Consider the following 12,583-nt stretch of genomic DNA (forward strand, 5'->3'; position numbering starts at 1 on the left):
CAGAGCTCTGCCCCCTGAAAATCCCAGAGCTCTGCCCTGAAAATCCCAGAGCACAAGGGTCAGGCTGCACCGGGTGAAGGGGACTCGGTGTTCAGAGGCAGAACCCAAAGGTGCCTGGGGTAGTTGGATTCCTTCCCGCCAGAGCCCTCAGCTGGTCCCTGTGGGGATGCCCTGGAACAGCCACAGCTTCCCCCAGCCCTGGAGGCTGCCAGGATGCCCAGGGCATTGCCCATCCTTGTCCTCCTGCCAGAGCAGAGGCAGCAGACAGGAGATGGAGGGGAAAAAACCCCAAACCCCCAAAAGCCAGCCAGGTCTGAGCCCGGCGGGGTTTGCTTTCCACCTCCTTCCTGCCACTGCTGCCTCCCAGCCTGGTGCCAATGAAGGTGCCCGGTGATCTGCGCTCCCTGAGGTCTCCCCTGCAGAGGAAACCCCAAATTCCCCCAAATGTGGGAATCCCTCCTTTCCTCCCTGCCCTGGGCTCACCCCAAGTGCTGCCTGTGGCTGTCCAGGCAAGGAGGGGAGAAAATCCCCCCCAGCAGAAGCTCCAGGGCAGTGCCAGCAGGGCTGGGGTGTCCCTGACGTCCCCCCAGAGCCAGGACAGGACACCAACAAGGGACAGAGGCTCAGGGCTGTTATTTTCCAGCCTCTTAGGCCAGATCCTTTTGGAGGGTCAGCAGCAAACCCAAATGTCTCCACCTGAGGCTCTGAATTCTTGGCCTTCGTTCCCTGCAGAGGCTGCAGCTCAAACACAGCAGCAAAACCTCTGCTTTGGTTCTTCCCACAACCATGTGTACTTGAATATCTCTGGTTGTTTCTTGGGGTTTTTCGGGAGGTTCCCAACAAAGTTTACATGTAAAGGCTGAGTGGGTTCTTGTATTTAAATGTAAATGTTGGTGGTTGAAGAGTTGTTGAATTTTCTGGCTGGTGCTCAGTTCTGTAAAACACCTTCAGGAGTGGGTGGGTTCAGGTCTTGGAGCTGTTGTGGTTTTCTCTCAGGTTTGCTCTGTTTTGGGGAGGATTTGTGTCTGATGAGCCCCAAAAGGTCGATTTATTCTGAACCACATGTGCGAGGGGACATCCCAAATGTACTGGGAGTGAACACTCTGAGGGTCACCGTCATATTTTAACTGATTCACAACAGCAAAACCTGCAATGATCAAAGGGGGACATCCCCTCCTGCTGATATTAAAGTTCCCTGTGGATTTCTGAGATTGGACAGTCCCAGTGTGCATCCCTTGGGATCATCTCCCTCTCTTTGCCATCCTCTGGGAGGGAGAATCCAGCAAAATGTGCAAGGGCCGGAGCAATGGGAGCTTCTGCCCCTTGTGCCTCTGCTCTGCCAGGGCTGGAAAAGAGGGAGGGAAAGAAAAAAGAGGGAAGGAAAAATCGGAGCGAAAAAAAATCAGAAAAAATCAGAGTGAAAAAAAAAAATCTGAATGAGAAAACATCCGAGGGAAGGAAAAATCAGAGGGAAGGAAAAATCAGAGTTAAAGAAAAATCCGAGAGAAGGAAAAATCAGAGGGAAGGAAAAATCTGAGTGAAAAAAAATCTGAATGGAAAAAAAATCCGAGGGAAGGAAGATTCAGAGTGAAGGAAAATTCAGAGTTAAAAATCTGAGGGAAGGAAAAATCAGAGGGAAGGAAAAATCAGAGGGAAGGTAAATTCAGAGGGAAGGAAAAATCAGAGTTAAAAATCCAAGGGAAGGAAAAATCCAAGGGAAGGAAAATTCAGAGTGAAGAAAAAATCATAATGAAAAGTCAGAGGGAAGAAAGAATCTGAGGGAAGGAAAAATCCGAGGGAAGGAAAAATCAGAATTAAAGAAAAGTCCGAGGGAAGGAAAAATCAGAGTGAAGGGAAAATCAGAGTGAAGGGAAATTCAGAGTGAAGGGAAATTCAGAGTGAAGGGAAAATCAGAGTGAAGGGAAAATCAGAGTGAAGGGAAATTCCGAGTGAAGGAAAAATCAGAGGGAAGGGAAATTCCGAGTGAAGGAAAAATCAGAGGGAAGGGAAATTCCGAGTGAAGGAGGTGCTGCAGCCAAGGCCCTTCCCAGGAGAAGGGGGAGAGGCACCCTGGGTGTCCGGCAGGATGAAATACGGGGCAGCTCTCGGGCAGGATGAAATACGGGGCAGCTCTCGGGCAGCACCTGCCTGACTTTTTCATGTGGCTGGCACTGCCGAGCGTCAGCTGAGGGGGCTACGTGCAGGCAGGGGCGCAGCAGGGCCCGGGATGCTCACCAAGGTCGCTCCGCTTGCGCCGGGCGAGTGCGAGGTCCTGCCTGCGCCTCCGTCCCTCCCTCCTGCCGGCCTCGGTCTGGGAGGAACCCTTGGGCACATTGAACCTGCGAGGTTTAATCTCCATTTTGGCCGTGGATAGAAACCCCAGGCACGCCTGGCCTTGCTGCGAGGCAGAGGGGAGAGAGCTGGAAAGGTCAGAGAATAAACCAAGCATTAAAATTTCAGCTGCTCTGCTCCCTGGCGGAGCTGTGGCAGAGGCTCCCAAATCCCCTGGGACCAGCAGGACCTTTCAGTAATTCCTTCCAGGCTGCAGCCAGCTGAGGCCTCCAGCTCCTGAAATATTCATCACACCCTTCCAGGAGAGGCTTCAGGACAGCACCTTCATTTCCTGCTTCTGTTTGCACCAAGAGGACGCCAAGAAAAATACTTTTCACTCTGAATTTTCCTTCCTTCGGATTTTTCCTTCCCTCTGATTTTTCCTTCCCTCACATTTTTCCTTCCCTCTGAATTTTCCTTCACTCTGAATTTTCCTTCCCTCGGATTTTTTTTTTAACTCTGATTTTTCCTTCACTCTGAATCTTCCTTCCCTTTTTTTCTTTTTTTTTTTTTTCTTTTTTAATTCTGATTTTTTTTCCCCCTCAGATTTTTTTCACTCTGATTTTTTTTTTTCTTCACTGGGGATTTTCTGGGAATTTTCTGGCCCCAGAGGAGTGTGGAGGGCACCTGTGACCTGAGAGCTCTGCTCTGAAGGGTCACACAGCAAATGTCACCGACAGCAAAGGGTGAGAGGCACCTCCTGCCACCCCCAGAGCACTCCTGGGATCAGCTCTGGGGTAAATCACTTGGGCCAGGGCTAAACCCAGTGGGGTGTTGGTGTTCACAGGGCTCCCAGGATGAGGGAAGAGATGAGAATCTTGACTCCATGTTTCAGAAGGCTGATTTATTATTTTATTATATATATAATATTAAAAATATAATATAATATAATATAATATAATATAATATAATATAATATAATATAATATAATATAATATAATATAATATAATATAATATAATATAATATAATATAATATAATATAATATAATATATCTTCTTTTAGTATAGTTTTATATTATTTATATGTATAATACTATATATATAAATATATAACTATACCAAAAGAATAGAAAAAAGGATTTCATCAGAAGGCTTGAAAGGAATAGAAAGGAATGAGAATAAAATCTTGTTATTAACCAGAGTCCGAGCCAGCTGGACTGTGATTGGCCATTAATTAGAAACAACCCCATGAGCCCAATCCCAGATGCACCTGTTGATTCCTCAGCAGCAGATAACCATTGCTTGCATTTCCTTTCTGAGGCCTCTCAGCTTCTCAGGAGGAAAAGATCCTGGCCAAGGGGTTTTTCCTAACACATGCCTGTGCCCCGGACAGGGGATGCAGCTCCGGGAGTGCCTGGGCACAGAGGGATGGGCAGCAGGGAGGGGATGCAGAGGGATGGGCAGCAGGGAGGGGATGCAGAGGGATGGGGAGCGGGGAGGGGATGCAGAGGGATGGGGAGCGGGGAGGGGATGCAGAGGGATGGGGAGCGGGGAGGGGATGCAGAGGGATGGGCAGCAGGGAGGGGATGCAGAGGGATGGGGAGCGGGGAGGGGATGCAGAGGGATGGGGAGCGGGGAGGGGATGCAGAGGGATGGGGAGCAGGGAGGGGATGCAGAGGGATGGGCAGCAGGGAGGGGATGCAGAGGGATGGGGAGCGGGGAGGGGATGCAGAGGGATGGGGAGCGGGGAGGGGATGCAGGCGGTGCCCCCTGCTCTGTTCAGGGCTGCCCAGAGCCCCTGAGCCAGGAGGGGCCCGTGGAAGGGGCTGCTGGTGCCAGGCTGTGCCTCAGAGGGACAGGACAGGGACCCAGGGGATGCTGGCCCATGGCCCTGCCTGCTCTGTGCCCAAACCCCTCAGCTCCTGCAGCTCTGCTGCCCTCACACACACACACACACAGACACACACAAATACACACACAGACAGAGACAGACACACACACAAACACACACACAAACACACAAACACACACACAAACACACAAACACACACACAAACACACAAACACACACACACTCACACATTGATTCATCCTCCTGCAGGGCCCGGCGCTCCCTCGACGGCTCCGCACAGACACAGGGACGGACACAGGCGTAGTAAATGAGACAGAACTTTATTGGAAGCTTCCAGCACGTTCCATCAGCTCTCCCCCTGCACAGAAGCCCTCTCGGTGGGTGTGCAGCTGCTCCAGGCCACGCAGAGCCTGTCCAGCCCTAAATCCCAGGCCCAGATCTCTCTGTACCAGCCCACAGCCTCCAGCCCACCCCTGCAGCCCCCAGAGCCTCTCAGCACAAGGAAAGGAACCTCCCCTCTCTGCTGTCCCCCCACAAACACCGTGGATCTCAACCCCAACCCCTCCCTGGTGCTGCCACCAGGCAGGTGAGGGGAGGAAATTCCTCCTGATAATGCCCTGGGTGCTGAGGGAGGCACTGGGGACAGGGGGAACTGAACCATTTCATTTTCCACTTTCCGTTCCATGCTCCCCTCACCCCAGGTCTCCCTTTGCCTCTCTAGGACGGGAGGCACGAAAGGAAATAAATCAAACACCCAGAGCCTTTCCCTGCTGCTTGGCACAGCCAAACCTGCCCACCTCCTCCTCCTCCTCCTCCCTCCGGCCCAACATCCTCCTGTCCCCTTTCCTGAGCCTCCCCGAGCCCAGCCCCTGTCCCCGCTGCCCTTCCCGGGCTGTTCAGTCCCTCGGTCCCTTCCCCCGAGTGACCCCTGCCCGTCCTTGCTGCGGGATGGGGACGTGTCCCTGTCCCAGCTGTCCCCAGGGACAGAGCCGCGGCGGCAGAAACCCCATCCCCGAGCTGGGGCTTCTTGGGAGTGAAACCCAAGAGGGATTTGATCCTCCCGGAGCGATCATGGGAGCGCTTGGCAGCGACCCCTGCATCCCTCCGGGAGCTGCTGCCCAGCCCAGGCTCTGCCAAGCTCTTCCCAAAGCTCCTTCAGAGACATCCCGGATCCTTTGTCGGCATGAAGCACTTGCCTGCTTCCTCTGTGCATCCCTGTGCCACCTCCGAGCATCCCTGTGCCACCTCCAGGTGACTCCAGCGGGGAGGAGGGACCAGCAGGGCACTGCCAGCCCCTGTCCTGTCCTGTCCTACCGTCAGTTCCCGTCCCCGGGAGGCTCCCGCTCCTGTCCGGTCGGGGATGGGGCCGGGGAAGCTCTCGGGGCTGGCTCCAGGCTTCTCCCAGTGTCCAGAACAAAGCCCCGGCCCCGGGCGGCGGCTCCGGCGCGGCAGGGGTTAAGTCCGGGGGTGCCCTTCCCTGACCGTCCTTCGGAAGTAGCGGATGGCCGAGAGGGTGCCAAAGCTTGCCAGGAACACTGGAAAAGAGCCCAGGGCATTCCCACCGTCACTCCGGTCCCGAAGTGCTCGGGGGACACGCGGGGGTCGCTCCTGTCCCTTCCCCGGTCCCCTCTCCTGCCCGGGCTTTGCATTCCCAGCACACGGAATTTGCTCCTCTCCCTTCCCCTGCCCGGGGTTTGCATTCCCAGCACACGGAATTTGCTCCCAGAGCGTTCCCAGATGCTCACAGCCTGACCGGGCACATCCAGGGTGGGAGTTTGGGGTGCATGGGGACACCCCCATGCCATGAAAAGGACGGGTTTAGGGGAAATGCTCAGTAGGGACCCTCGGTGGTGGGCACTGGTTGGATGCTGAGATCCAGAGGGAGGTTTATGGATGGGGGGGACACCCAGGTCCAGGTGGGGATTTCATGGATTGGCTGGAGTCACAGGTTCAGGTGGAGATTTGATCTTGGATGAGAGAAAGACACACAAGGAAAACCCCACCAGGGCTTCAGGACAGCCCCTTCATTTCCTGCTTCTGTTTGCACCAGGAGGACGCCAAGAAAAATCCCATTTTGGGGATTTTCTGGGGATTTTCTGGCCCCAGCCAAAAGCAGAAAATATCCAAAGCTCCAAATCAAAGATGTAGGGACACAAGAAATAACTAAGGGGGGTGAAACCCAAACCAAGCTCTGCTCTGTCCCTGCACCCAAAGTTCTTCATTTGGTTTATAAGGGACATTAAGTTCCCTTGAGCAAAACCAGGAATCCAAACCACGTTTTTAGACCCCACACTTTAAATTCAGAGTGGATTTTGATTGATGAGCTAGAGGAACACAAACTCAGCTTGCTGGAAGCCCAAATGCCCAGAGAGAGAGAGGCTGCTCCGGGCTCTGGAGCCGCTCCTGCCTCCCTCCTCTCCAGGTTATTCCACCTGGGGCACCAGGAGCTTATCCCCCTTTCCACCCCTTTCCTGGGGACATTTCCTCCATCCCAAACCCTCAGCAGGAGGGGGAGCAGGCCAAGAGCTGCTGGGGATGATGGCAGGGAGCAGCCTTAGCTCAGGAGCTATTCCCAGCCCGCAGTGTCAGCTGCCTGCTGACCTTAGCAGGGAACATTCCTCGCCTGCAAGAGCAGCAGGAAGCCTCAATCCTGGCATTGCTTCCCATGGAAGGGGCTCTGTGGGGCAGGAACCAGGAATGCTGCTCTGGAAGGGCTCTCCAGGCTCATCCAGGGCAGGAACCAGGAATGCTGCTCTGGAAGGGCTCTCCAGGCTGCATCCAGGGCAGGAACCAGGAATGCTGCTCTGGAAGGGCTCTCCAGGCTGCATCCAGGGCAGGGATTGGGAATGCTGCTCTGGAAGGGCTCTCCAGGCTCATCCAGGGCAGGAATCAGGAATGCTGCTCTGGAAGGGCTCTCCAAGGATACCAGGGCAGGAACCAGGAATGCTGCTCTGGAAGGGCTCTCCAAGGATACCAGGGCAGGAACCAGGAATGCTGCTCTGGAAGGGCTCTCCAGGCTCATCCAGGGCAGGAACCAGGAATGCTGCTCTGGAAGGGCTCTCCAGGCTCATCCAGGGCAGGGATTGGGAATGCTGCTCTGGAAGGGCTCTCCAAGGATTCCAGGGCAGGAATTGGGAATGCTGCTCTGGAAGGGCTCTCCAAGGGCTCCAGGACAGGGATTGGGAATGCTGCTTTCCCTGAGCCCTGCTCACCCAGCCATTCCCACTCCTGTAGGGAATTTCTGTCTCCTCAGCTTCCTCTTTCCTCACCAGCTTCCAAGAGCTGGGCTTGGAGAGGAGAGGATCCCACAGATCTCCAGGGAATTGCAGGACTCAGTGCAGGAGGATGATGGGGAGAAGATAAAACTTCCTCTTCCTCTTTGGGGGGAAGATTAAACCTTCCAAGCACCTCAGAAAAACACAGGAATTTTGGTGCTGGATGAAGGTTTAAAACCTCAACTTTGGCCATGGACCAAACACCCCAGGCAGGCTCGGCCTTGCTGCGAGGCCAGTTGTGTTGGGAATTTTGTTCCTGCTGGGATGAGGGAACCTAAGGAGGTCTTAAGGAAGTCCTGCCCAACTGAGCCCTGTCAGGGATCCTGGATGGAGCAGAACCAAGGCTGTGGAGCCAGCAGCTGCTTTGGGGGGAAGCACAAGAGACACGAGCAGCAATCAGGATCAGAGGGGAGAGAAAAGGCATGGAAACGACTCTGGGTCAACAGGAAAAGGCTGCGCTTCCCCAGAGGCAGCTGCAGGTATAAATATCCTGATTTTCCTCCCTGCCAACGTGCCCCAGAGCCCTTCCCACCCCTCTCCAAGCGGGCACTGTACGTACTGGTCTTCCAGGCATCCGGAGCCTGCAGGTCAGATGTCTTCACAGCCCAGGAGGCAAAGGCACAGAACACCAGGCACATGTCCTTGTGGCTCAGCACGCGGGGCTCCTCCGCTGCTGCTCCTGCCACGAGAGGAGCACGAGGTCCTGGGGGCTCTGAGCCGCCCCCTCTGCCCCCCCTGCCCTCCCTCTGCCCCAGCAAATCCCTGGGAAACCATCCCTGGAGGGCTTTGGGCAGCAGGAGTGGAATCAGAGAGCTCTGTGCGTTCCCAAAGGACAGCGGCGCATTTGTCACCCCTCCCCTCAGTCCTTCACTTTGCTAAAAACCCCGAGGAAATGGGGTTTATAACCCCTCCCCTCAGTCCTTCACTTTGCTAAAAACCCCGAGGAAATGGGGTTTATAACCCCTCTCCTCAGTCCTTCACTTTGCTAAAAACCCCGAGGAAACGTTTGCTGAAGCCACCCCCGGCTGCCTCAGCGCCTCCCTGCAGCTCTGCCCCGCTCCCTGTGGTGGCTGCAGCTGGGTCTGGGGAGCAGCCTGGGGACACAGCAACTCCTGGGGACAGAGCAACTCCTGGGGACACAGCAACTCCTGGGGACACAGCAATTCCGGGGGACACAGCAATTCCGGGGGACACAGCAACTCCTGGGGACACAGCAATTCCGGGGGACACAGCAACTCCTGGGGACACAGCAACTCCTGGGGACACAGGCAAGGTCCCCTTCCTGTCCCCAGTGTCCCCAGGCACACCCAGCTCCAGGACAACATCTGGGAGTGCTCAGAGCCCCTCTGGGCATCCCACCCCACTCCTGCCTCCTCCAGGGATGGAGACATCCCTGAGTGCTCCACACGCCCTGATCCGGCCTGCAACAGCTTCAGATCAGGTTCTTTCTGCTCCTATTCATTTGATCAGGCTCTTAATTAAAGCTGGCTTATTAATTAGCTGTGACCACCTCAAAGGGGATTTTTTCAGACTGGAAGCTCCACGTTGAGGCTCCCTTTGGGATGGCTCCCTCAGTGTTTGGGTTTAGGATTAACTCTGAGCATCATTTAAGCTCAAAGACAAACCCCTGCCTGTCCTGGTGGATCAGATTTCTCCCTTTATTCCCATCTCTCTCACCTGCTCCCAGGAACAGGCAATGTTCAGGTGACCTCTGAGGTCTCCAGAGGGTGTTTCTCTGCTCAGGGTGGGTTTTACGGTCCCACATTCCCCATCCATGCTGCAGGACCTGGCCAGGAGCACTGGCTTGGCACAGGGGACAGAGAGAGAGGAACATCCCGAGGGAGAGCCAGGGTGACCCAGCCTGGGAAGGGTCCCTGCAGGGGACAACAGGATTTACCTCTCAGTGCCAGGGCCCTGTCCTCATCTTCCGGCCACTGCAGCGGGACCAGGGCGAGCTCCTCTCCGGATCTTCTGGGCACCAGGGCCTGGGAGCCTGGGGCTTGGCCTCCTCCCAGCTGCCCCTGCCTCTGCAGCAGGGACCCCAAAGCCCTCACAGCTTTCTTCACCTCCGAGGCCGGGGCCATGGAGAAAATCCCTCTCCAGCCCATCCTTTTGGGGGCTGGCTCTGGGAACAAGTGTTCATGCACATCAGGGACTGAGATAACCACGGTGTCCTTGTCTGGAGCAGAGCTGGGAGCCTCCTTGTGCAAGCCTCTGAACTTCTTTCTTTTCCTGTCTTTAGCTTTGCCTTTTTTCCTGCTTCCTTCTGGCTCGGTGAAAAAATACTCGTACAGTTCAGGCCAGGAGATTTCCCTCTGCAAGGGCGATTTCCGCCCCTCCAGGGAGCTGCCCAGCTCCTCCTCCTCCTGGGAATCGCAGAACAGGTACTCGTACATCTCGGGCCAGGTCACATCCAGAGAGTTGGGCTTGCCAGAGGCTCCCTCAGCAAAGCACAGGGGGCTCACGGCCCTGGGGAGCTCAGCTGCAGCTTCCCAGGGGAGCCCAGCTGCAGGATCACACGGGATCTCAATAGCAGGGATCCTGGGGAGCTCGATGGCAGGGATCCTGGGGAGCTCAGCTGCAGGATCACACGGGATCTCGATGGCAGGGATCCTGGGGATCTCGATGGCAGGGATCCTGGGGAGCTCAGCTGCAGGGATCCTGGGGAGCCCAGCTGCAGGATCACATGGGATCTCAATAGCAGGGATCCTGGGGAGCTCAGCTGCAGGGATCCTGGGGATCTCAATGGCAGGACTCCTGGGGATCCCAGCTGCAGGCTCCCAAGGGGTTTCAGGTGCAGGTTTCCTGGGAATCGCAGCTGCAGGCTCCCAGGGGATCCCAGCTGCAGGAACTGCAGGGATCTCTGAGGTCTTCCTGGGAATCTCAGCTGCAGGAATTCCAGGGATCTCAGCCGCAGGAACTCCAGGGATATCTGAGGTCTTCCTGGGAATCTCAGCTGCAGGAATTCCAGGGATTTCTGAGGGCTTTCTGGGAAGTTCAGCAGCAGGAATTCCAGGGATCTGAGCAGCAGCAGGAATTCCAGGGGTCTCAGGAACAGGAATTCCAGGGGTCTCAGGAACAGGAACTCCAGGTGTCTCAGCAGCAGGAACTCCAGGTGTCTCGGCAGCAGAATTCCCTCCAGGTGTCTCAGCAGCAGGAATTCCAGGGATCTGAGCAGCAGCAGGAATTCCAGGGGTCTCAGGAACAGGAATTCCAGGGATCTCAGCAGCATTCCCTCCAGGTGTCTCGGCAGCAGAATTCCCTCCAGCCCCCTCAGCAGCATTCCCTCCCAACGCTGCCGCGCTCCCCAGAGGCTTCCCTGGCATCTCCTGGCTCTCCTCCCCTGGCAGAGCCGCGGCTCCGTCTCCAGGGACCGCGGGGACACTGTCACGTCCGCCCGAAGCCCCGGCCTGCCCTGCCTTTGGGGGCTTGGTGCCCTTTGTCCTGCCCGGGGGCTGCGGCTCCTTGCCCCGGGGCTTTGGGGCGGCATCGCCGCCGTCCGCCCGCTTGCTGTCCGCAGCCTCCTCGCTGCCCAGCCTCACCAGCGCTCCCTTGGCCGCCTTGTCCTTGGCTCTGCCCTTCCGAGGGGACACCGGGGAGCCCGGCGGAGCCTTCCCGGCGGGTGCCGCGCTCAGGGGGTCCCTGTCGCCCTCGGTGCCGCCGGCTCCGCGCTGCTTGCGGCCCTTCCTGGGCTGTGCCGGCACCTTGGGCCGCACCACGCTGGGGGACGCCGCTCCCGGCGAGCTCGGCTCCGTGCCCGCCGCCTGCTCCGCCTGCGCTGCCGCCCTGGGCACCATCCCCGGGCTCGGGGGGTCCCCCGCGGGCTCCGAGGGCACAGGGGCTGCTGGAGCTTCTGGCGCTGCCAGCGGGGCTCGTCCCCCTCCTGCATCCCCGCCCTGCTCCGTGGCCTGGCCGCCTGCGGGCGCCGCCACCGCCGTGTCCTGCGCGGCGCCGCCGGGTGCCCGCGGTGGCTGCCGCCTCTGGGCGCTGGGCATGGCCGCGAGTGCGGGGCAGCTGGGCCGGCGGTGGCTGTCAGCCGGGAGCGCGCCCGCAGCGCCCAGCTCCGCCTCGTCCTCGCTGCCCGACGGCAGCCCCGGCACGCAGCGCTCCGGGCGGGTGGCACCGGCGCCGTCAGCACGTGGGGCAGGGCTGGCAGTGCCCGGCGGTGCTGGCTCGCTGCCCGGCCTGGCTGGGCTCGCCCTGCCGCGTCCCGCCGTGTCCCCTTGCTCAATGTCACTGAGGCTCTGCTCCTCGGCCGTGGCCAGCGAGGCCGGCGCCAGGCTGCACTCCTCGGCGGCCCGCAGGAACTCGGCCCACTCGCGGTCGTTCAGCTGGATGCTGTACTCGAAGTTATCCATGCCTGCGGCAGGGGAGCGGCGACACGTCAGGCAGGACCGGGTGGCACCGCTGTGTGCCCCCAAATCCAGCTGTGTGCCCCAAAATCCAGCTGTGTGCCCCTAAAGTGCAGCTGTGTGCCCCCAAATCCAGCTGTGTGCCCCTAAAGTGCAGCTGTGTGCCCCAAAGCCCGGCTGTGTGCCCCAAAGCCTGTCTGTGTGCCCCCAAATCCAGCTGTGTGCCCCCAAAGCCAGCTGTGTGCCCCAAAGCCAGCTGTGTGCCCCCAAATCCAGCTGTGTGCCCCCAAAGCCCAGCTGTGTGCCCCCAAATCCAGCTGTGTGCCCCCAAAGCCCAGCTGTGTGCCCCCAGCCCTTCCTCCCAGCTCCTCCCTGGCCATCTGCTCATCCTCACCCTCTTCCAGCCCAAACCTGGCTGGAAATTCCAGCCCCTGGCAACCTCAGCAGGACGGGGATGGCTGTGCTGGCCACAGGAGAGCCAGCAATGGGAGAGGTCACTGCCACCCCCTCTGCTCCCCGCTGCCTCTGAACCCCAGCATGGCTGCACTGGGGCTTTGGGATGCTCCCCAGAGCTGCACTGGGGCTTTGGGATGCTCCCCAGAGCTGCACTGGGGCTTTGGGATGCTCCCCACTGCTGCAAAGGTTTGGGGTTCTCCCCACAGCAGCATCACACCCCACACCCCCCTTTCCCACCCATTTTGCCTCCAATCCACCTTAAACCTGGCACTGATGTTCCTGAGCATTCCCAAAGCCCAGAGCAGCCAGGACATCCCCCACAGCCAGGGCAGCAGCCCCGGCCTTGCAGGGGCCTTGGGCAGGGAGGAGCAGCA

The 12,583-nt window shown here is 57.8% G+C and overlaps 1 protein-coding gene across 1 annotated transcript; it reads right to left on the bottom strand.

Annotated features, from left to right (window-relative positions):
- Positions 1-5,569: 5,569 nt before the first annotated feature.
- Positions 5,570-11,759, bottom strand: PERM1 (PPARGC1 and ESRR induced regulator, muscle 1). The gene is made up of 5 exons (XM_066564239.1): positions 11,538-11,759; positions 10,645-11,468; positions 9,299-9,876; positions 7,961-8,077; positions 5,570-5,661 (listed from the first exon to the last, which is right to left on the bottom strand). The coding sequence occupies exons 1-5, from the start codon at positions 11,757-11,759 to the stop codon at positions 5,582-5,584; spliced, it is 1,821 nt and encodes a 606-aa protein (XP_066420336.1). The 3' UTR covers positions 5,570-5,581.
- Between the last annotated feature and the right edge of the window lie 824 nt (positions 11,760-12,583).

The sequence above is a fragment of the Molothrus aeneus genome, chromosome 21, assembly GCF_037042795.1.
Source record: "Molothrus aeneus isolate 106 chromosome 21, BPBGC_Maene_1.0, whole genome shotgun sequence".
NCBI lineage: Eukaryota > Metazoa > Chordata > Aves > Passeriformes > Icteridae > Molothrus > Molothrus aeneus.